The sequence below is a fragment of the Sturnus vulgaris genome, chromosome 6 (genome assembly GCF_052056855.1).
Source record: "Sturnus vulgaris isolate bStuVul1 chromosome 6, bStuVul1.hap1, whole genome shotgun sequence".
NCBI classification, from domain to species: domain Eukaryota; kingdom Metazoa; phylum Chordata; class Aves; order Passeriformes; family Sturnidae; genus Sturnus; species Sturnus vulgaris.
In genome coordinates this window covers 11,236,342-11,261,422 of record NC_142248.1, presented here as the reverse complement: position 1 = coordinate 11,261,422, position 25,081 = coordinate 11,236,342, and the positions used below count along the sequence as shown (strand labels likewise).

Genomic DNA, 25,081 nt, shown 5'->3' with positions numbered 1-25,081 from the left:
TTTGGCCCCAGCTCAATCATAATCATCACCCCAAGCCCAAACATTGTTCCTCCACATGTCGGGGATGGTTATTTTTTTTAGAGGTGACAAACTAACACATCATATGTGTTATCTGTCTTTTGTGATAAATGCCAAGCTGTCAGAATGAAAATGTCACATAAATCACACATGAAGTATTTACATTAAAAAAGATCAACTCATAAGAATTTTAAAAACCTGTCTGATGGTGACATAATTTGCAGCAGGTTAGCCAGGTATTGCTAATGTTTCCATTTCTGAGTTTAAATAAATACAGCACATCAAAACAGAGTCATCAAACAAAACCAAAATGTATTTAACATGGTGCAACAGTCAATGCCATAAGAAATCACCATATAAGTATGCAGAGTTACATATAATCTATGCATATCAATATGACTTTACAAATTTCATATTACATGTTGATACACACAAAATGGACTTGGGAGGAAGCACTTGTTGCCAGCCCCTCTAGGGGCTCAGTTTCTTACCTACTTGTAAGGTAAGGGTGAGACAACACTGGTTTTGAAAGTGACCGTATGTATTGCGATTGTATTGCATTCTCCTGTGAGTCAGAGTGGATAATAATCTCCACCAGCCACGTGACAAAAGGAGCTTGCTCAGGGTACAACCATCCCTTGTGGGACGGAGGTTTGGCAGGTGTGAGGTCCCTGCTGGGTCCTCAGTGTGGCCACAAGGTTCTTGGACCAGCCCCTGGCTCTCGGAGGGGACCAGGACAGGGGACAGAGCCCACAGCCCAGGGTGCAGTGGCGTGCAGGACCAGACACCCTCTGGATTTGGAGAGGCTGGCACTAATTCTGGAAGGTGCCACACCTGCTCCAGGGGAGGTCTCACAGGAAGAGCTGGAGCCCCAGCAGGAGTGGCCAGTGGGGCTGGCTCCCAGTTGTGCTCCCTGCCTGGGGCTGGGGTGGCACCACATCTCGCCTGGGAAGGTGAAGTGGGTTACAGACCAAAAGCTCTCCTTAGGGCACATGGAAAGCTGAAAGGTAATGTAGGCGGTCCTACAACTGTTGTAATAGACACTGTGGGTGGAAGAGCTTCCTAACAGCTCCAGACTCTCTGTGGGAGGGTTAATACCATATTTACCTTTCCTTCTCCAGCCCCTCTCCCCTTGTCAAGCCTGTGCTGCCGCACTCAAGTCGAAGGAATGAAACAACCACAAACCAGGCCTACTGTCCTAAAAATAGTGACATTAACAGGGCACTAATCTACATTATGGCTCTCAGCGATTGCTATCAGGGGTGGAGCTGGGCAAGGTAAACTACAGCTGGAAATGCAGCAGCGTCTCTGCTGCAGACCAGGCAGGGCAGCGTGAGCAAAGGGCATTTCACTATATCGGTGTACATACATCACTGCTCCTGAAAGAAAGTCCTCTGCACTTTTCAGGGGCTTCATTTGTGGCTGTGTGAGCAGTCAGTGACATTTGTGCCATGAATACCTTACTGCTGCCCAATGGAAGATAATTACACCCTGAAAGATATCCTCACTGGCAAAACCCCAGAAAAACTGGAAAGCAGAAGTGAGAGAACGGAAAAAAAGAGAAGATGAGGGTGAAGAAAGAGAAGAAGAACATGAACAAGGGAGAGAAGGAATGACAGAAGAAGAGGAAAAAAAGATTGGGGAAAATAAAATTTTAAAAAAAGCACCTCGTTTGGGGTTTGCAGGAGGTGACTCAGCGCCTGCAGATCTGAATTCTCCTTCTGACTTGACTCTGGCTGGCTGTGTGCCTTGTGCCTTGCTCTATCTGAGGTTCTTACCTTGCAAAGCATCCAGGAGGGCAAATGTACTGGCAAAGCACAAGTATTTTAAATCCTCCAGCAGCCACAACAATCAAATGCTGTGACTGAAATGTAAAAAAAGAATGAGGGTGGGATGGGAGGAGAGGCAGGGAATCAAGGAGCAGAGGAAGTGTGAGGAGTGAAAGAGAGGAACGGGGAATGAAAGACATGGGAGACCAGGTGGAAGCGGGGAAAATCTTGGAAATGAGGTTGTGTGTTGGTCAGAGTCTCTATGTCCTCTTGCAATGGCAGGGGGAAGAGCTGAAACTCGTCCAGCTGACCTGTAGTCAGGTCACCCCATCCTGGCGCCACGTCTGCAGTCCCCGTCGCAGAGCAGAGGAGCCGAGTACCCACGGAGGCCTGTCACAGAGAGGTCTCTAGGCAGGAGGAACGCCTGATGTAGAAATGCCGCCTGTCCTGCCCCTCCGGCCTGTGCACGATCAGGACAGGGAAGAAGCGGGCATCGTGGTAGGTTGGCGGGTTCTCGTTGACAGCCAGCTGGCTGGAGTAGGAGCAGCACTGCTCGTCCTGGCAGCCCCGCTCCGCAATGCTGCTGCTGCGGCTCCTCCAGAGGCCTGTCCTGTGGGAGCCGTGGACGCGGCACAGGGAGAAGCGGCTGGTGTTGAGGGAGAGGCGCGAGTTGCCGCTGCAGCTGTGGAAAGCGTGGCGCGAGAAGATGGAGGAGGTGCTGGAGGCACGGTTGCAGCGCTCGCAGCCGTGGGCCGTGTCGCCGTAGCGACACACCGCGTAGCTGTTGTAGGCCGGGGAGCTGGCCAGGTCCATGAGCATGGCCTCCGAGTAGCTGGGGATCAGCTGCCGGTTGGTGCAGATGTGCCACTCCAGCTCGGTGCTGTCCTGCGTGGCGTCCCGGGGCATGCGGTACCGGTACAAGGGCTCCTCGGCCGTCGTGGGCGCCGTGTACTCCAGCCCCAGCAGCTTCTCCACGTGGTAGTGGACGTAAGCAGTCCGGTACTCTATGAGCACCCTGAGCGGCCACGAGATCATCAGGATGGCTGCCACCCAGAAAGCATAATGGGACACGTACCACGGGAGGTGATCCGGGTCTCCGTAGGCCATCATAAGCTCTTTAAAATCCACGTTTTTGAGCTGCATGCCTTCCCTCACCTCCATGTAGTCATCTAGGCCCTCGATCTCCGTGAAGAAATGAGCTCTCTGAGTCAGGTAAGAGTTCTCAGACTCAATGTTGGCAAAGCTGAAGCACTTGGTGAACCTCAGCTTGGTGGCTGTATAGCTCTCCAAGCCCAGGAGCTCCTTGGAGATGTCTTTGTACCCACAGTGAGAGTAGTCAAACTCAGCTTCAGCCACGTGTGTGTTGACCCTCTCGTGGTAGACCTGCGTGGTGGTGTAGGCGTCGCCGTTGCGGTAGCGGGTCACCTGCCGCGTCCGCCGTACGAAGTGGTAGCTGATGGCCTTCCACCAGATGCACGGAGTGGCTTGCTGCATGCGGTTGATGCACTCATACACGCTGTCCACGTCTGCCTTGTACTGCAGCTCCCTCTTGACGTGGCAGTGCCAGCACTCCACCAGGTACACCACATACAGCATGGAGAGGAAGGCCAGTGGGATATAAACATAGCCGTCCGAGCACGGGCTGTCGTGGTAGATCATGGACTTGCCCTTGAAGGAGCTATCGAAGCTGAGCTTGGTGACTCTGGCCAGCTGACACCAGGCCACTGCACCCAGGCAGCCATACATGAGGATGGAGAGGAGGAGGCATTTCCAGTGGGACTCTCGGCACATGCAAGCGCTCAGGGACTGTTTCACGGGGCGTTGCTTCAATCACACCGCCGTGCAAGGGGAGAGAAAGACAAAGAGAGAGCGAGGAACCCGTCAGTCACGCTGCTTTGCACAACACACGCAGTGGCTGCTGCCACCAAGGCTGTGTCTGGCTTTTCTCTTGACTGTCTGAGAACTGGGACACCACCCTATTTAATATAAATGTCAATATAAACTGAAACACCCTGCCAGGGACAGAGGGCTCTGGACAAAGCTCTTTCCTTGCTTCCTTGTGGCTCTGGGGAGGGAAGTTGTTTGTGCAGCAGTGACTCGCTGTGCCCACACCCTGTCAGATGGGCACCTCTGCAGGGAGCAAGACAGGTCCCCATCTCCTTCTGCCTGGCTGCTGCCAACATCATTTACACACCCTGCCATCTTCAGAGGTCGAGAGTGCTGAGCAGGTGAACAGCCGAAAGTGTGGGGCTGTGGAATTGCCCCTTTGCTTTGTGAGTGCCCCATGCTTACGTTCCCGCATGCTGCTGTTGGGGAGGCTCAGGAGCAGCGTCTGTCGCAGAGCTGAGGCCCCACAGGTTGTGCCAGCACAGGAGGACCAGCACTTCACACAGCTAAAGCTGCTGCCTGACTCAGAGCTGACTCACATCCAACCCTGAAACCTACCAAATGATCGACACCATTTTCTTGGAGATGAGCCATCAGGAAAATGACTAGATTCAAGCACATTTAGTTGAAAAAATTGTCAAGATTACAGCACGATGCAGCATTGCTTCAGGCTGGTTACACTAGCTCTGACCTAAAATGCTTGTAAGCTTCAGTGTTGAAGCTAAGGGTGTATGCGTGAATATTTAAAACAGCACACCCCCCTCTTTCAAGTCCCAAAAGTCGGGCTGGGAGCAGAGCTGGGTTCACACTCCTGTACTCCCACTTCATCCCCTGAGAGGGCACAATTGCAGTCCTTACTCCAGCCCTGGTGCAGTGAATCAGCTGCATTGTCATGAGATGTTCAGCTATAAAGAAAAATGCCAAATGGAGCCAAGCACCTAGTGGAAACAGAGTTGTGTCCCTGCAAAGAGCAGTGGCAGCATGAGTTACACCACCAGCTGGCAACTGTCTGTCTGTAGAGAGCACATGAACAAAGATCCCCACTGCCCTAGTAGGTAATGAGGAGGGCTGTTTGCATCCCTTTTGTTACTGCCATCCTCTGCCTCTCCTAACTGAGGAAATGACAGTGAGAAAGCAGATGCACACTGATACTCATGCATCATCATGCCCTCTGCCGAGCCTGATTTCATGCAAAAATAGAAGCACGATGTTATTCCTTCTCCCAAGGGCCCACCTCTAATGCATCAAACTGCTCTGTAGATGCCAACAGATGCTAGGTTCAGGAAATGTCTTCTCTTTCTTTCTCCACAGATAAATTTCTCCCCCAGTAAAGCTTATCTTGGACCTACAGTGGTTAGGAGTCAGTAAGTGATCTTGAAGAACCAGCAAAGAATTTAAGAAGCAGCATTTTGTAACTCAGGAAATAATAGCATGGCGCCACTGGAAAGAGGAGTTTGCTGGCTTCTCAATAAGATGGAAGCATTGGCATCTAACTTTGCAGGGTGTAGGGTCAGATTTAATGCTACTTTTTAATTTTTTTTTTTCCTGAGACAGAGAACCACTTCTAAGTAACCATAGAGGGTTTTACAACTTGCTGTGGATACTGCAAAACTAGATTTCATGGGGTTTGGTTTTGATTTCATAGCTTTTAATCTGACACTGTGTAAGTGCAGACTAATTTTATTGATTTTAAGAAGTTACACCAGTATACACTTGCAGGGACTTAGGGCAGAATCTGGCCTTTGATTCTTCCTGATGCATCCAGAAGGAATCTGTAAAAAAATTTATATTCTTATCCCAAAACTTTTGTACATGTATCAGAATAAAGTATAATTATTCTGAGCTGTATTCTGCCTTCTGTATTCTCTTTACAGCAGCTAAAACAGATGTAGAGAAGCTGAGTGGGTTATAAAGTACAGGGTACATAACTTCTGCAGGCAGGGCAGTGAAAAAACTCAGTATAGGTAATAATAAGGCTGTTTTTCTTAGCCTTTTGCATGAAACTTAGAGGAAAGCCACAAGGTACCTTCAGGCAGTCCCTAAATCAGCTAAAAAATAACTACAGGAGTTTTTGGAGTGAATCCCCTACATGCAGTCTATGTGCAGTCATGGAGAATTTAATCTCTTGAAACTCTCATCAAATGCCCACTGCTTGGTCTCAGTGGGGTTACTGCCCCAATGTACACTGGACCTCAGGTCAGAGCCCCAGGCTCTCCTGACTCATGGGAAACCCACTGGAAATCACTGACTTTTATTCTTTGTCTCTTCTTGACATGAAACTAGAGTTTTTAACTTCCATAGTAATGCAAAAATATAAACTATAATGAAGAACTGCAAAGCTCTATCCAATTTTTTCATCCCCTGGAGATCTTCCAAGGTGAAGAAAATTTTAAACATTAACATCTCTCTACTCCAGGCCCTGAGACTGTGCAGAAAGAACAGCAGGACAATATCCCAACACACGAATTTTTCCTCTCTTTCAGGCTTCTGCAGGTACCTCTCATTTAAAATCGCTTATGGTTCACACAGTGAACAGTGCCAGTGGACCCACCAAAAATGCCCAGCAGTCAGTTTTAATGTGAGTGCTTAAGGCGTCCATGCAGCTCCAGAAACTCCATTTTTTTCTATGACTTGTTGGAAGCACTGTTAGCCAGGTGACAAGGCTGTCCCATGCCAGCTCGGGCACTATTTGCCAAGGGCAAACTGCAATCCCACCTTCCCTTCATCTCACTTACTTTGCCTAACAATTTCTCTGTGGTCCAACCTACAACCCACAGGCTGGCTTCTGCCCAAGGGGTGGTTCAACCAGCCCTGCTGCTTAGAGCTATCAGAGGCCATATCAGAGTGGGCAAATGCCTCCTAATGTGCTTATCTCCATGAAATGCCATCTCCCCTTTGGGGGATGAGATAGCTCAGGTTCCACCAGTCCTAGAGCAGCACTCAGCTGGGTTGGCAGTAGCTCAGAGGTTTACAGGTCCAAGATGACATTTCTGTGTGCATCCTCTGGAGGCACTTCAAAAATGGTCTTCAACCCACTGCACTGAAAGGGCTGGATCAGCCCAAGACAAATTTTCTCCACTATTCTCACAGCAGCCTGCAAAAAAGGCAGCTTCTCTCCTCTTTGCATCAATGAAGACATGAAGCCATAGATCCCACTGCCACATCTGATTCACACACGTACCAGTCCAGTTCAGCAGGGCCTTCATGTTCCAAACCCTTTGGTAAAATACACAAGTTTTTTCACCTGGCTTTTGTGACCCACCAGGTCACTCATGCTGTTGCTCCTAAGTAAAGCCCAGTCTCTGCAGGTCCTCAGTTATAAAAGGATTTCTCTTCCAGGATCTACCTCCACAGTTGTCCTGCCTGTTTCAAGGTTTGACCATGTTCATCTGGCCTATAACCCTCTATTTCTCCATCTCTTTGCTGAACTAATTGTCTAACACAGTTATACTATTAGAAACACTACTAGAATGCTTGTAAGAAAGACATGAAATAGAACATAACTACAATAAAGGTATCAGACATTCAAAAATCTAAAAAGAAAATTATCTTTTCATCTCTCTCTGCATAACAAATTCATTAATATGTTAAACCAGTGGCTCCCAGACTTTATTAATTAACATACCACTTTCTTACAAGAATTATGTTTGTGGTACTGTGTGGAATTTTCTCCTTTCCGTGCATAGTGTTTCGTATTGAAACAGGGCAAGCTTGTATTTCTGGATGAGTACAATAAATGTTTAAGGAAACTAATAATTTCCATGATAACTTGGGCTAGCCAGAGAACAGGAATTGCATCCTCTGAGGAATGCTATGGCATCTGTGTTGTTCTGATGTGGAATAAAAGCATAACCCCTGGGAAATCTTAATAGAGAAACATAACTGAAGAAAGCAAAGACAGAGAGCCTGACAGAAAGCCAGAGCCAAACAGACACTAGAATAGATGGAGGTTCAGTTGCCAGGGACTTGGTCTGCAAGCCAGCCTAAAGGGCTTGGTTCTCTAACCCAAACCAAGAAATATGTTCTCCCTCTCCTGCTTGTGGGGGGCTTTGCTTTGGGCTTTGCTTCCAGCATTGACCTGAGAAACATCCTGACAGGTTAAATGAGGCACAAGTTGCCCAGAGGAGTTGTGGATGCCCATCATTGGAAGTGTTCCAAGCCAGGATGGACAGGCTTTGAGCAACCTGGTCTAGTGCAACATCTCCCTGCCCATGGAAGGGGGCTGGAACGACAGGAGCTTTGAAGGTCCCTTCCAACACAAACTGTTCTGTGATTCTACAACCACGTATTGTGAAGAGGAATGGATTCGTCAAACCAAATGTTTCACCCAAAAGGGCCCAACCTGCTCTGATGACAGTACAAATTGTAAAAATCTCCTGTTATGAATGGAATGTCAGGAAGCAGCACAGCTGAGCTGTCAGTATCACTGTTTATGAATTTCAAGTTGTGTTAAATACACATGCTGTTAATAACATCTTGCTAGTCTCTGGCATGCTGCTGAACTGCTTTCAGAGGCCTCCCTTGTCATTGCACCTGACTGGATTGGAAACTCCTGGTAACTCTCACCGAAACTACCCACGATCACACACCAAAATTCACTTAACTCTTCCACGCTTAGAAACAGTAACCAAAAAATATTTTGCAAATTCTTTAGTAGATCTCAGCATGAATGAGGAAAACGCCATGAGTGAGAGGTGGCATGAGTGCAGAAGGCTGTAGGTGTCTGTGTTGTGAATCTTGTGGAGAGTGACAATGTTTAGGGATAGCCTGTCCTGAGCTATGGCCCCAGGCAGGCAGTCAGCCCCATAGCACTGCTCTGCGTTTGATTTTTCGGGCCCATCATTTCTAGAAAGCTCAGACAGAGCAAAGGACATGTGTACCACTCAGTCAGCCCCATATGGTTGGTTTGCTGTCTGGTGGTGTGGAGCAAGCACTCTGAGACACTAAAATTATAGATGCTATTTAATTTGTGGCCACATTCACTGGAAAATAATCTGGACATCCCTAACTGCTGATGGAGAACTGGAATTTCAACTGGCACCTGTAGGAGACAGGAGTTTCCAGGCTGGCAACATTTTGATTATTTCTCCTTTAAGAAACTCAGCTTGCAAATGATAAAACATCCAGGCAGTGGCTGAAAGGGCAATTGCCTTCAAAGGCACCCTCTGATGGCAGATGCCCAAGATCAAAAGCACGTTTGCAAGGGCTGAGGTGGAGCCTCCTTTGCACAGGCATACCCACCCAGCTCCTCCTGGCTCAAGGTCAGGTTCTGGCTGCAGCAACCATAATTAAAACCATTCAAACGTGCTCCGTGTTGTAGGAGTGTGCAGATTTGGGCTGTTAATCTTACCTACTGTAAAGAGGTGGAGAGAGAGTCGAGGGGGTGTGCACAGCCTCTGTTTAACATGTGGAGCCGAGCGTGCTCTGGTGGCAGGAGCAAAGGCCTTGTGGTCAGGGTTTTGGCTCTCCAGCCCATCCCCTTACTCCTCACAAGTGACCAGATTTAGGACACTGGTAGGTAAGTTGTACCTGGTAACCACCCTAAGTGAGCCTGAAAGTGACTGCACTGGGGGTGGCCAAGAATGAAAAATTACTTTCCCTCAAACCCTGACTTTTCCATAAAAGGCATATTCAAAATGTAACACTGATGCTAAAGAACGAGAACAACACATTTCTGGATAAGCAAATTGTGCTTATGACTCTAGGTCCCCTTTCTCTTATGGGAACATAGAATAAATTAATTCCTCAAGGCAGAAGCCAAGGTGGTCTGGTATCCCTGTTCTTCTAAAGGACCTCCCCACTCAGCAGGAGGAGGAAGGGCCACACTCACAGAAGCCCAGACTGATTCCACCAGCCCAGGTTTTTGAATGCCTAACCTGAAACTCTGGCTTCTCTTTAGCCAGCGTGGGCTTGCTGCTTTTGCTGGCCTCTGGATACGAGCGTGCCTGACAGCAGGATTCACCCACCAGCCATCCACTAGTGGCAGGGATTCTTACTAGATAATAAACTACCAGACAGTTCTCCAACCCTTACAGGTAGTCACAGAAATTCTCCTACCAACTTTGCATGGTTATGTTGGGTCAGGAAGGTTCAGCTTATATGTATTACAACCCAATTTAGACTTACACCTTAAGGCTGAGAGACACTATGCCTTCTCCTCATAGCTCCTGTGTCTCACAATGAAATTTCACTCTGCCATCCTATGGACAGCCCAGAAATCAGTGGCTGGTAAAAGATCATCTTCCATAAATAAACTGTTTTAACTGATAGCCTAAAAGAAATTAAGAACCTGCAATTCCTTTTGAAATTTGCTCTGGTGGTGAACTTCTATTGCCTTTGCAATTCTGTCTTACTTCGGCCCCCATTCATGGCAGTGAGGATGCCTATGCTCCAAGTGATGAAAGACTTCTTTTATATGACTGCCTTCTCACTCAGAAGTGACTTCTCCATTTTAATTACAACATCTCTCAGTCTTCTTTTTGACAATTTAAAGAGCCTAAGTCTTCAAGCCCGTCACTTCACTGCTCTAGCTCTTTCTGGTGCTCTGCTCTCTCTTCAGCACCCTGAGGTCCTTCCCAAGTCTGTACCTGGCAAGTAAACACAGGACTCCACCACTTATTTCACTGGCATCATACCAGGAAATAAGATCACCTTCCACTCCCACTCATTCCCCTTTTTTGCTGTCTTCAAGGGTTACGTTAAGAGATTTCTGCCATGCAACGTCCCAGGAGTTCATGTTCAACCTCTCACTCAGTTGGCTCCCAGGTATTTTTTGAGTCACTCTTAAGATAGCTGAAAGGTTGGCTGCACTCTCCACCCTGAAATGTGTAACTTCAGATTTGGCTTTGGACTGAATAACTAAATTAACAAGTGAAGGAGATCCCTAAGGAGAATTGTGCTCATCTCCTCATTATAGACCTGCCTGCTAACGTTTGTGCCAACTGTAAATGTTACCAGCAGTGATTTTATGCCTAATTCCAGTGAACAGTGTCAAATCTGGTAATTATTCCGGCAGAACTCTGGCAGTCTAATAGCTAAATACTCCATTAACTTATACAAGATAACTGTTTTCACAAAGCTAAGTGCCAATCACAAAAACAAGGCTGTAAGCATTATGTGGACACTGAGGTGCTCCTCACATTTCCAGTGTTCACTGCCAGGAATAATTCCATGAGCAGTTCTGCATACAATACTAAGAGAAAAACTCCCAAAGCTTCAGCAAAGCACATTGTCACCTAACTTGCTATGTATGACCTTCATCAGTAGCTGTATTTTACTCCAGAAGTAGCTGTGTAGCAGTGTGGGCTTGAAGCATCTCTCGTTCCAGCTGCCTCAGTAGTGCTCATGGCATGCAAATGGTCACGGTGACTCTGAAAAAACTCTTGTTTTGTCCTCTGCTGATTTTGACCAGCACAATAAATTTGAACTGAAAGTTACCAAACTGACACCAATAGAAGGGGAAGAAACAGCTGGTGATGTCTAAAGGAAATACGCCAAATTATTCTGGAGTCACATTCTTTAAACATTTGATCTATAATTTTGCCTTATCCTTGCTATTTCTCTGTATGCATCTATTGACAAAATGACTTTTTCCTCTTCTGTCAGATTTTATTCCTTAGACTCCTTGAAAACCTCAGCACGAGCTGTATAAACAGAAAATATGCAGCCACAGCATGAATTTATTGTTTATTGTTTTGTGGACAGTTTGGGGCCCAAGCTTGATTTTCTGTGCCTGGTTCACAGACAGGTACTTGTGTTCCCCAATTTCGAATTAAAATTCTCCTTTGGGGAAATCATATCAAAAGCATTTCCTTTTAAATCCCACGTGCATTTGTCCTTGGTGGCTGACCTTAAGAGCTGCGGATCTGCTGAAGGAAAATGCTATCATGTCTAAAATGAAGGAATGAGAGAAAACAGAGGGTAGCAAAGACGTGGCCTGAATGGAATTAGAGAAATGAAGGGAAAACATAGAAGATGGGAAGAAGTGAAAGAGGGAAAAGGATAGCCAGGACATGCTCCAGATGCCAGTGCCACTGAGGAGGTGAGGATAGAGACCAGTCAGGGCAGGGGCAGGAGGGAATCACTCCCTCAGAAACGACCTGGGAGAAGATTAATGGAGGCAGCACTGAGCCTGACAGCACCAAAGCATCCTTGAGCCAGCAGTTACCCTGGCTCATCCATGGCCTGGAAAGCAGATACTCCTGAATGGCTGCTTTCCCAATGCTGGGATCTTCTCCAAAAAACAGATCTATGCCCCTCTCTCCTCCCCACAGCCTGAGGGGCAGGATAAGGCTGTGCTAAATTGGACCAGAGATTCCCAAGGAGGTGAGAGCATGCTGCAGGGCCAATGCTGCAGCTGTGTCTCAGCAGGATGTGGCATTACAGCATGCTCCTGCTCTCTGCCAAAACCTGGCTTTGGGGCTACAGGGTGACTTTACTGTCTTCAACAACAAAACAACCCAACATCTTGAGATTACTCATGTAAGCAAAGAGTTAATCTTGTATTTTTTTTCTCTCTCGTATTTAGCAAGAATAATCTTCCGGTCCACGGGGAAAAAGGAACAGGGAAAACACTGATAGAGGACTGTGAAAAAAGAGATAAAATCAGATAAGAAAGAAGAAAAAATGGTGGATAAATTAACACTGGCCATAACTGAATTTGCCCCTGTGGATTTATGCTTGTGATTAATATATCCCAATGAGATACTTGAGAGGGAAAGAGTAATCAATAACCACAAGTCATACATTTTGGCAAGTGGTGGCCAGAGTCTGGATGAAAGCAGAATTTTGTCTCCATGACAGACTCCTCAGTCTCGGTCAAGACAGGGCAGGGAAGAATGTTCCACCTCCTGGTGGCAGGATGTAATACAGAGAGAACCACTGAGTCCTTGCTAGACAAGCCCTAGTGCTATTAATCAGAACTGAGGAGAGCCCCTACACGTGGACCAGCCTCTGATGCTGAGAAGGGCTTCACCTATTCTGCAGTGGACAGGGATGATGCAAGACCAAGGAGATTTCTATCCACTGTCCCCAAGCAGCCACAACAGATGTGGGTGCAGCTATCATCTTCCAGCTCCTTAGGTGACCCTGGTGAAAGACTGGCCTAAGAAGTCTGGGGTGACCAAGGAGATGACAATTACAGACGTGCAACCTCTCACTGCTTTCCAGGGCTAAATGAAGTCCCAGGTCAGATGCTCATTAGCACAGTGAGAAGGAGCCTGATGGGCTGTGCTCCCCCAGACGTTGGTGTAGTGGTGGATAGAAGAGCTCCTCCACCACATGACCCAATCTGGGCACCACATGAGGTATCAGTAATAAGGCCTGATAAGGAGAAAGGGAGATATTACAACAGCCATCTCATCAATCCCCTCCTGGGGAGCCTGAAACAACATGCCTCCTGCCATCCGTCTTGAATGGCAAGAAGCCCATTACCCCTAGCTCCTGCTGAGCCAGTAGCAAGGAAAGGGAAATACAAGGGATAGAAGGCACCAAAAAAAGGCCATTTTGCATCAAAGATAATCTCCCTCCAGTCCTTGAACACACAGCAGATTGGTTGCTGCACATCTATCTGCTCGTCTGCCAGGAAATTCCCGTGAGAATAAAAACTTCCTGCAGGCGGGGGCCATGATGTCAATGTATAGCAGAAATGCTGTTTCTAGGTTTGAAAATAAGAACCTGCATCATGCATGCCACGTGTTTGTAGCGTCACTGGCTCAGGCGTTGGCAACTGCCCTCCTGTGGCGAGCAGGGATCGTCTGGTTTCTCTTGGTTTAAATCCCTGTGGAGACATAATCTCCTCCTTCCATCAAGGGAACTGTCAGGGGAACACCTCAGGCGAGGCAGGTGCACAAAATGGTAGCATTAAATCCTTTCTGCAGCAGAGCTTATTGCAGGACAAGTCAGAACTATGAAAAGAAACAAATCTTGCTGATCCACCCGAATTTCAGATGCTAGGATGCCCCTGAAATACCATACAAAGACAGTCTGTTATTTCACACTAATCATCCTCATGAATTCAAGCCAGCATCTCAAGAGGAAGAAAGCAGAGGTCAGGACAGAAGGGGCCTACAGTACTCTAAAATGTCAGATTCAGGATTAGGTCCTGCAGGATACTTCTGAGTACGTCAAGCAGAAATAAAGGAAATCCCAGAAATAAAAGACATTTGGATCCTTGCCAACATAGATGCTGCCCATTGCAGCAGGATGGGAAAGCTACTCGGTACAATACAAGGGTGCATATGTGATTGTCATGAAGAATTTGGCCCTAAACACATCCATAAGTGATGCTTCCTCATGCTGCTCCAAGGAAAACTGTGCAGTTGCATCTTCAGTGCCTAGGAATCCTAGCAACAAAATGGTCACGATTTACAAAACAGAAATTAGGGCTATTTTTGTGGCAGCTTTTTACAAGATCACCAAAATGCTGCACTAACAAAATTACTGCTTTTCCCCTCAAATTGCTGATGTTGCTGCCACTGGCTTTGACTCTGTACTAATAAAAAGAGCATAATTGGAGGCAGAGGATTTTTCCCAGTAATGCCAATGCTGGGTATGAGTTCATCAGGAAAGGAAAGCTGGGATTCAAGCTGTCTCAGAGCAAGAGAGTAACTCCAAGAACAGTTCTTTTTTTCTATACTATAAGAGCCCATCATACTTAGCTCATCTTACCTACTCCCCTGCCTTGAGTATTGGTGGTTTCCAGTAGACATGGGCTAAGTTTTTCAGCTATAATTAAGTGACTTACCTCAACACTTATCAGTTAACTGATAAAAGCATCACACAACCACAGGAAAGCTCCTGGGATGCAGTTCCCAGCCACTGTAAGATTAGTAAGGCCAAGTGAATGACATGAGCCATAGCTGGATAGCTGGCTGTGTCACTTGGTATTTTGCAGCCTGCCTCATGCCTAGGCAGCCACTTGCCCCCACCACAGCCAGCCACACTGCACAGAGGTGCCCAGGCAGGTGCTCTTGCCCCTGTTCCCACAGTGCAGGGACATCCTAAAAAAGAGCTGATGGCAGCATCCATCCAGCTGTTCGTCCTGTGGCTGCAGAGTGGAGCGATCCTCAGCAGTGTGCTCCAGCCTGTGAGAGCCAGACCCAGCTCCCTGCACCCTTGGTATGCTGCTGGCAGCACAAATGTGCCACAGTCCCCAGGGATCAGCCAGGTGCAGCTTGCTGACTGCTGCACTGGTGTCCACTCAGTAGCTTTGCTGAGTTAAAGGGAAAATTGACACCAGCCAAGGGAAAACAGAAGGGATAGTGGGACCAGCTCCCATTGCTTCAGTCCTTGAGGGATGGGGACAGCAGAGAAGGGAGGAGGAGAGAGTAGCTATCTGCCAGCCTCTGTGCTTGACAAAGTCTCATCTGGGTTCAGTAGGAATCCTGCAATGCTTGCTTTGCTCCCACCTTTACACAGGGGATGCATCTCCCCAGGGGTGAGAGAGGAGCAAGCAGGGAGAAGAGTGTGTGTTCTCCTGTGCTGTGCACACCATCAGCCTGCAGCAGGCCATCTTAGTGCCACCCTCCAGTGGGGTATGGAAGCTTGTTCCTTCCCACTCCCAGGTTCCTAGGTCGCTGGTGCTCTCCTCATCCTTGAGGAGCATGTGCTGTGCCTTAATGTTCTCACTCCTGCCACGGGTCTTGTGTCCTGCTCAACTTTCCCTCAGCCTCCACATGAGGAAGTGAGGGACTGATCTGAAGCCAGTCTGGACAACAGCTACAGACCAGTTTCCCTTGGGGAAAAAGCAGAGTAAAGACATCCTTGTGAGGAGGAAGCCAGAGAGGTGTTAGCTCCACACCAGTTCCCTAGTTTGCAGCTTAGTCATTTATTGCCTCTGTTTAGAGACTTCATAAATGAGAAAAATAATTATTATGAATCCCTTTTAATCTTTGCTCAGTTTAAAGGAACACCTTGAGATTTAAATGAAGGATAAAGAAAGAGCTCTCAAGTCCTCAGGAGAAATATGATCCAGGACTGATCCAAGCTCCAGTGAAGTCTGGGGAAATCTTTCAAAGGGACCTGTGAATGAAGCTTTGCCCAGAAACATGGTATTTTATTTTTATTCTCACTTATTTGCAATGCCATCCTTTTATCTAGCTAAACCAGAACAACACGGCTCTGTGATTTGAACTGTCAACTTCCAGCCTTCCCATGTGTGACTCCCCAGCTGGTGCCCTTCAGCCACACCTCAGCAGAGGCAGTGCCAGCCCCATGGTGCTGGGCTGCTGCAGCTCAGGCTGTGGCCATGCCAGGTCCTTCATGCTGCTGAGCTGAGCATCCCTCACAATAACACCCAGCCACTACTCAGGCTTCAGCTGCTCTGACAGATTTGAGGAGTGCATTTCCCCATCTCTGCACTTTGCTGAACACAGCTGTGACCTCAGCGCTGTCAGGTTTTTATAATGGTGCTCTGGTTAAGGTATTGGAGTATCCCAGCAGCTAATGTTTCCCTGGGAGAAACAAGTTTTCAGCATAAATATTATTTCTCTCTCCCTCCCGCTTCTCTGTGACACATTCTGCAGCAATATGTGACAGCACAGCAGGTAAAAACTTCACTGAAAATTCATTTAAAAACCCAATGGTTAAAAGAGATCCTGAGAGTCAGGACGCCTGGCTTTTATTTCTTGCCTTGACTTTGACCCATGGCATGCTGTCAGCACACCTTCTTACAGCTCCAGAAGACACTGAAAAAGCAGCACTTCTAAAGTGTTTTCACATGAGCATTTCAGCAGCACACTCCAGGAAGGTCCATCCCCTGCATGTGAGCTGCTGCACGCTGCCACTCTGAGCACCAGCTCAGGGAGCAGAGGATTTAGCTCCTTGCCCTGGCCTGCTGACAGGTTCTCCCTGCAGAGAACCATGGAACACCTCATGCCTGAAGACAGATTGCCAACCCCACCCTTTCAGCAATGCCCTCACTACATTCCTCTTCTACCAGCACTTCTGCCTGGCCACCTCACCTCTAGGAAGCCATGAGGGAGCTGTTCTCTTTATTTTTGGTGTTTAGAGGGACCCTAATGCTGGCAGGACTCTACTGGCAGATGCTACCACCCTGGCCTCCATGGTGCTCTGTGCTCCCTCTGCCCATTGCAGGCTGGGAGAGATGGCACAGCTTGTGCCTGTTGTACTCCACAATTCTTGGACCAGCTCCTTAGGGCAATCAACCAACCACGTGAGTATGAAGAAAGCCTCCAGTCATAAATCCATCATCACAAATCACTTCTCTCTCAAAGCCATGAGCTGCAGAAGTCTCTGACTGATCCCACTCTCTTCCCTGGTAAGGTCACATTATTCAGACTCCTCATTTGCCAGTCACCTCAATTACCTATCCTTGGTTTCCTTGCCAGGACCCTTCACGACCTGCTCTTTGCCCTTTGCTTGCCAGGCCCTGCTCTCACCAGCTGGTGGCTGTTTCCAGCCCTTCCCTGAGGCCCAGGGTACCAATCTGTCCTGGACAAGGCTGAATGCTGAGCTGGGATGTGCAACACCTCAGCTGTATAGGAACGGTGCTATGTGTGAGTTGGGATTCTCTGTGCATTATCTGCCTGATGTAAAACCACGGAGGCCAAAAGTTCACACATTTCAGGGGGTGTGAGCCCCCTCATCTTCTCCCAGTGGCATGTGTGACACCTGGAGAGAGGCTGCCAGCTACTGCTCCACAACCTTAACTCCACACTGGGAAGGCTGCCACGCACAGCCAGGCTCTTCCCTCCTTCCCACTCGTCATCTGTCCTGCCTGTTTTGGGCACTTGTGCTCCTTGCTTTTACTGCAGGGGAGATGTGCTGTGGGCAGAGCAGCCTCAGGGAGGAGCTGGCATGGGTGCCTGCCAAAGGCAGCCCCAACCCCTGTCCCCAGCGTGGTGCTGCTGGCAGAGACCTGTCCAGCTGCACTGCGGCAGCATCCTCGCTCTAACAGGGGCTGGCTCCCTGCAGAGTGCTGCTGGAATGAAGCTGCCCCGTTAGAGTTTTGGGGAGATAACAGAGCTGTTACAGCTGTGACCTCGAAAAGTTTCGCGGCGTGCTATTTTTAACTTTACAGGTCTTAAGCTCTGAGGAGCACAATGAATGATCGGAGTCTGAAAGTGAACTATATTTTCCATTATTAGAATTTAAAAACTAATTAACTACTTAACCGTACTTTATCCAAAAAGTAGAACTTGTGAAAACTCAGACACAGCCTTATCTGCTGTGTCACAACAGTGTCACTGTTAACAACTGAAGGGCCTTACAGTGCTGGTGATAGCTCAGCAGTCACTGCTTTTGGTGTCAATTCATGGCAATGTGTTAGGACACATGGAGAAACAAGACCTACTCACGGTGGATTACTTGGGGATACTTTACTCCTTTTATTCTCTGTTTCCACAAAGTCCCTGGTGACTGGCAATGATCTGAGCTGTTTTCTTTCAAGGTGCAGAAACAAAGGAAAGGAAGTAAATTGCTGCATTCCCAGAGAGAAGATACGTCCTACCCTCACTCTTGCAATGGCTTGCACTGATTGCAAAGAATCTTTGGTATCCACACTTCCCTTTTTGAGGGAGATCATCCTCTGGGGTCTCTGAAGTGAGAAAGGGAGAAGAAGGAGAGTATTTGGGGCTTCCAAAAAGTGTGTAGACCCATTGCTTTTCCACCAGTATCAGGTGACTGTCTGTCCACCTGAGAGAACATCATTAGAAACCAAGTCTGAAGGGGACCTACCACCAAGTCACTTAGTCTGTCCCTTTCCCACGAAGTGACATCTACACATTTAACAGCCATTTGCCTCAATTGTCCTTGGAACCCTCCAGTAGCAGAACTCCACGAGCTCCACAGTTGCTATAGTCCAGCACTTCACTGAGAAAATTCCCCTGCTGGAGGGATTGGAAAAGTCAGCCTGAAGGAGCAATTCACTTCATTCTCTGCCACAGTGGTGAGGAGCAGAAGACTCTGCCTGTAGTGGCCCACAAAACTGGAGACCAGGCTGCCCTTCAGAGCTCACACATTCATTTGGTATTTCCTATCTGTTTTTTCAAAACTCTTGACAGTTTCTCATGTGAAGTGCAGAGAAGACAGCCAACTCCAGAGCACCCAGAACAGACATGTGACCAGAAGATAAAGTGGGACAACAAAAAGAACAAAAGCAGAAAAAAGATGCAATGGCTCAGCATGGATTTTCTTATGACAGAATCTGCAATGCAAATACTGCCTGAAACTGCAGGATCATGAAAAATACTGCCACTCCTGATGGGCTTTCTCCTTTGTCTCTATGAAGGAAATAATTTGGAACAAAGAGCACTCTTGGGTTTATATCTGCTGGATAGACCAAGGGCAGGAGGGGAAGAAAGGGGCCTGTTCCTATTTGACTTTCATTCCAGAGGGGGAATATCATGCACTTTGCCTTAAAAAGATAACTGTTTGGTCAAATATTCTCACTTGGGATGGTGACAGCCTTCCACCAGGCTAACCAGCACCTATCATTCAGGGGATTAGCTGAGCAGGTTTTTGCATGAGGTTTGGAAGAGCAGAGGAGAAGGAAAAGATTTTCCCTGCGAATCAAGTCATACTCATTTCCCATCCATCTCTGGACAGTGTCTGTTGTGTGAGTGCCCTGGGCAGCCTTTGAAGGGAGAGGTTACAAGGAAATAGCCCCTCTCTGGAGATTGATACCCAATGGTGTCTCAGCAGCTTTTGCTTAACCTCTCAGCCCATAGATGGGGACAATTTAAAGCTAACTGGTCTGTTAGTAAGGGCTTTATGCCTGGTGTTTTCAATGACATAAAATAAGCCTTGACAAATAAAATAAATGTTGGGGGAAAAGGATAAAAAAGCTGGATAACTAAATGGAGTCAATGCCCCAAGCAGAGGGTGTGTCTCCAGGGGCACGTTGAAGAGGAAAGGTCCCAGCTACCCTTTTGACCTGACAGCCTGTAAAGCTGTAGCCAGCAAATAAACACTATGTATGGTTTCTTAACTTATAACACTCCTTTCGCATTGTTTTGACTACAAGCAGCACTTTAAAAATTAGCCCCTGTTGTGTTTTGCAGTGGCTGCATGAGGCAAATGAGGCAGTTTTAAGTGGCCCCTCTTTCCTGTAAAATTTCCATCAGAAAGCCAACTGTGGATTTCAGGAACATTGACCCACGAAGTTTTCCCTTTTATTTAAATAGCTTAACTGATTACATTATGTCATACCCAATTTAAATTTTTAAATATGGAAGAGAAGATATAAACAGGCATGGGCAACTGCTGTTTAACTTTGCCAATACAGACAAGACAAATACATACTTCAAAATGTCAAGTGGCTGCTGCTTTCAGCTTTCTTCAGTGATTACTTGGCATTGGAAACAAAAAAAATTATGTTTCTACTCACCAACTTTGTTTTCCCGAAAAAAACCCTCCTGATTTCAAACTAAGTTTTAAAGATTTTAATATTTAAGACCATTTCCCAATTGAGTTATAAATTGGCAGAAATTAAGAAAAGTCACTATCAAATCTTTGGTGTAGCTATAGGCTGTCACAATAATAAGAAAAGCCCTGGTTACTGCTTAACCAGGGCAGTGCAGAGCAGCAGGTTCTGCTATTTCAGAGAGGAAAACAAAGACAGTTATTGCTGAAGATTGATATCCAGAGACTCAATCTTCAGCAATAACTGCTGAAACATTTGGAAAAATGAATCCTTTTTATATTATTGATATTATTTGATATTCATATATCAAAGATTCCTCTTCACAAGAGTTGGTGGAATGGTAGAATCCTACACTAACAACACAAGCACATCTGTTCCAGATCATTCAGCTCAAGCAATTAATGTTTAATTAGAAAAATCCAAACCAGAACAGTGTCAGGTAATCTGAGGGCTTGCTCTGACATTCAGCAAAGTCAGCAGGAAACCTACGTGGTCCTTGGCAGAAGAGGACAAGGGTTGAGGCAGATAACTGAACTGCTGCTCTCCTTCCTGCTCTGCAGCTGCACCTTTGCTTGTCCTTCTTTCAAAAATAAAATCGTAGACTCCAGACACATGCTCTGTTACTAGCTCAAGGTTGTATTGATTTAATAACCAATAAAGGCAATTTTCAGTTGTTATCATTTGGGTCCATGCATTTGACCTAAGTGAAACCCATAAATGACAAGGCTTAGCAGAGGAGCCCATGAAATGCCCATTTAATACCAATACAGGGCATTTACATGCAACTGCAGGCCCAGGAGCAAAAAGACTATTTACATGGTGATGGGGAAGGCATGAGGAAAGACCACCATTGTAGGACTGCAGTGTTGAGATACCACAAACGTTTGAGATACAGACTCAAATGTGCAAATGTTTGTGTTAGAACAGAAGAAAAACTGAGAACAGGATGAATGAAGCAAGATGCAGATAGTGCTTAGCAGAGAGATCAAGTGCTTTCCTTCTACAAATGGCTTAGATGTTTTTATGGCGGACTTAATACATTGGAAAGCCTTCAGTAGCTCCTGGTCCTAGACCAAATAAATTTAAAAATCCCTTCCAGCATGAAACATCTATTGATCATCTGCAGGGCTGTAATTACATTGGTGTGCTCCACTGCTGGAACACCAGCTGTATCCTGGATCCAGCCATAGCTCATCACAGTGAACTGTGTCGCAGGTGTTTAAAAAGCAATCAAACAGGAGAAAACCCTAATTTTCACCCATGGATGATAGTTTTTTCAACCTGAGCTGCAAAGCCAATATTCAATTATAGGTAGTTTAAAAACTGCTGTTTGGTTTTCAGCTAAGTATCCATTCTGCAGCTTCACATAGGCTTTGTTGAGGCTACTGGATTTTGACTACAGGATTACGTGACTGTTGATGAGCCATGGGACCTGTTAACAAAAGCATTAAGCAGGCTAACTGCACACAGCAATGTTCTAGGGCGGCTTTCACTTCTGTTTTCAATTTTCTCTTCTCTAAGCCTATTTCAAGGCTGCTCTCTGCATTCCCAGGAGCATGTACATTCGTTTTTAACTCCATATTATGAAGGAAGTTCACTCACTTCCATGAACTGCACACGGATTATACGATGTAAATGGCAGACCTGTCAAAACTGTTGGAAGCAAAGGCTACATTAGGCATAGAAGAAAATCCCAGGTATTTCTAAAACAGGACAGCTTGCTGTCCCAAGCGTGCAGGATAGCACACGCACATTGTCACCTACTGTCACACAGCCCTGCAGTTCTGTCTGGCCAATACCTTGTGGCTCAGGATTCCGTGTCAACACTCAGACACATCCATTATTCTCTCTCTGTGATGTGCAAGGCCACAGCAACTGCTTCACAGACGATCTGAAGAAACATACTACGCTATATTTTCTCCACTGTTTTCTGTTGCAGATTAGGGAACAGGAGTGCCTAGGCCCCGAGGGAAAAGGAGAAGCATGACCTCCTCCTTTGCCCCCAAACACCTGAAAGCCACAGAGCCCCCGTCTGCAAGCCCGTTCTCACGCTCCGTGTGCCCCTCCGGCCACCTCCACCAGCGCCTCGCAGAGCTGCAGTCTCCTTGACCATTTCACAAGTCCCAGGGCAGAGGGAGGCTCTCCTAGGCCAAACCCCAAGGGGCTCATTTGGCCAAACTTCCACTGGGCAGGCCCCCTCTCGCCCCCGCTGCATCGTTCCGGCGCAGAGCCGCTGCCCAGCCGCCTCCCCGAGCCCGGCATCGGGCGCAGGGCTGGGGCTCCGTCGGTAAAGCCCCGCAAGCAGCGGCCGCGGGGTCCCGCCGGCGGCCCCGGCACCGCAGGGCGCGGCGGGGCAGCACCGCAGCGCACCGCGCCCGCAGGTACCCGGGCGGGCTGGAGCTGCCCCCTCGCTTCTCCCCGCGTCGCAAACATCCCCGGCCGGGGCACCCTCCTCCGCCGCGGCTCCCCACACCCCGTGCCCGCGGCGGGGCTGCCTTCGCCCCTCCAGTGTACCCCGGCCCGGCCCGGCCCGGGGAGGACGCCCCCGCCGCCGCTCACCTCCTCCCGCTCGGCGGCGGCGGGCCCCGGCGCGGGGGTGCTGCCCGGCCCGCTCTCAGCAGCCGCCTCGGCTTCCCCCTCCGAGGACATCCTTGGCCATCACCGGCAGTTGCGGCGGCGGCGGGGGCTGCGGGACCCCGAGGCGGCGGAGCCCCCGCGGACCGCGCCCCGCGCCGCGGCCGGGGCTGGGGCTGGGGCGAGCCGCCCCCCGCGCCCAGGGCCGCCCTGCCCGGTGCTCCCGACTCCCTCCACCATCCCAGGCAGGCGGGCAGGGAGGGAGGGAAGGAGGCGGCAGAGGGGAGGAGAGAAAGACGAGGCGGAGTGGGGGGGTGCCCCGGCCGCTCCCGGCCCCCCCAGGTGGGCAGGCGACTGCCCGGCGGCTCCCGGCGCGCCTCTGCGGGCGTCTGGAAGCTGCCGGGTGTGCCCCGTTCCCGGGATACGACCTCGCAACCCCTACCCTTCCGGGGTGCCCTCTCCTGTCTTCTTCTCAGGGTGAGCCTCGCTCCCCATCCCCGGGTGCGCCCCGCCCGCCCGGGTGCACCCCCGCCGCCGGCCACCCCCTCTCAGCGCATCTTCACGCCTCCGCCGCCCGCAGCTCAGCCTCGGCCACTTCTCCCGCTTTTCCCCAGCGCCCGGACTTTGCCCGGGCTGGCGGCGGGACGTGGCCCGGCAGCAGCAGCAGAAGGGGCAGGAGGAGGAGGAGGAGGAGGGGGAGGAAGGCTGCTCCGCGAAAGCGCTCGCTCACGGAGCAGCCCGACGATGCCCCACTCCCCTCCTCGGTCGCTGGACCTGCGCACCGGGAACAGAGGGCAGCGCTGTCGGGACGGAGTTCTGGGGCTGCCCCTGCACCCCGGCCCTGCTGCCCTCCTTCATCCTTATTCTCGGAGGAGTAGCTGGCAATGGAAATGGAAATGGAAATGGCAGCTGCTCCTGCCCTTTCCTACCCTCCTTGCGGCCTGAGCCTCTCCTCTAGTTTCATCTGCCTTCTGCACAGGCTCCCACTGCCTCCTGCAAACTCCCTGCCCCGTCAGTATTTCTTCCTCCTGCTCGTATCCTGTGCTCAGCGCATCCAGTCATGATCGGCTCTCCTGCTGATCAGGACTGGTGTACTGCACCATCTTACCTTGGCATGTTTGCTTCATGTTTCATTACACTCTTGTGAGGCTCATCTCATTTGATCAATTTCTCTCTCTGTGGCTTAGAGCAGCATATATTTTAAATCTTTCGTAAAAATCTTACAAACAGGCAAGTGAACACTCTTGAAGCATCAACCTTCACTTTAATATTCGTACTTCAACTCCTGTCACAACATGCTCGGTGCTTTTTCAGGCATGCTGCTCTGGAAAATGCCACTCCAGGTTCAAGGCAGTCAGTCTGCATAAGAGATTGTTTAGAAAGACTGTAGAGCAGAGAATAGTGCTTGGTACGTGAATGCATAAAGCAAAAAAACCCAAAACCTGGATTTTCTAAAAGTATTTGGGTCTGCTAAATCTGAATTTTAGGATATTCCTTGCATTGGAGAAGTCTTGGCTGATGCCACGTTGAGAAACCTACCCATTCTTAGGGGTGCAAGATGTCCATGAGAAACAATTAACCAACTCCCTTTGCCTCACATATCTCTGGCTTACATCACAGTGCAGGGACTGCTACAGATACCTGTGCCTTGTCCTCTCCTGATGACATCTCCTCCCGGCAGAAATGGCATTTGTTCGGCTGCATCCAATATATACATCCAAAATAGTCTGGGCTTTACTTCTCTCAGACCTGGAGAGGAGCTGTGAGATGCACAGTGGAAGAGACTACAATGCAGGTTTGTAAATCACATGAGAATGCATGTTTAAAATACTCAATTTCCTTTCTGTAAGTGGTACAATGGGAAATCTCTGTAGGATAAGATAGTCAGCACATTGGCAGGGAGTGGGTCACATCTAGGACACAAAAAGAAGCCAAAAAGAGTGCATAAGGAGTGCCTGTGTCATACCCACCAAGATCTATAGAGCAAAAGAGAGATTAAAAATTCTTTATTGTCAGCTCATACCTGTTTGTCTAGGTGGTTTTAGTGACCCTTAAATATACTATGGAATGGCTGCTGGGGCATGATGAGATATTGTGGTTAGAAGGGAAATGTGCCAAGCCAGAAAACTGTGCACTGAGAGACTAGGAATGAACTTTCTATTTGTGCCAAATTTCTATTTGTAAGGACTGTTAAAAAAGCCTTAATGAAAGGCAACATGGAGATAGAAAAAAATGGGCTTTATTGTATCACAAGGCAGCATGAAGCTGCATCCCCATTCAGTAAGGAAAAAGGTTGACAATTTTCAGAAGAAGGGGCCCCTATCTGTACAGACAGCAGGGTGTGGCTGTGCACCAGAAAGGTGTCAGCTTGGCAAGCCACACAGCTCAGGAATAAGAGCATCATATTCAAAAGCTGAGTCAGACAAGGACAGAAAACAAAGACCTGGCA

At 48.3% G+C, this 25,081-nt stretch overlaps 1 protein-coding gene across 3 annotated transcripts; it reads right to left on the bottom strand.

Annotated features, from left to right (window-relative positions):
• Window positions 1-310: 310 nt before the first annotated feature.
• LOC106848937 (transmembrane protein 151B-like) lies at window positions 311-23,845 on the bottom strand. Of its 3 annotated transcripts, none has more exons than XM_088166984.1 (2): window positions 23,741-23,845; window positions 311-3,611 (listed from the first exon to the last, which is right to left on the bottom strand). In XM_088166984.1, exon 2 carries the CDS (start codon window positions 3,576-3,578, stop codon window positions 2,181-2,183), a length of 1,398 nt encoding a protein of 465 aa, XP_088023110.1. In that variant the 5' UTR covers window positions 3,579-3,611; window positions 23,741-23,845; the 3' UTR covers window positions 311-2,180. The 3 variants fall into 3 exon arrangements, with proteins under 3 accessions (XP_088023110.1, XP_088023111.1, XP_088023108.1); XM_088166985.1 differs by lacking the exon at window positions 23,741-23,845 and adding an exon at window positions 23,075-23,132; XM_088166982.1 differs by lacking the exon at window positions 23,741-23,845 and adding an exon at window positions 22,618-22,739.
• Window positions 23,846-25,081: the final 1,236 nt, after the last annotated feature.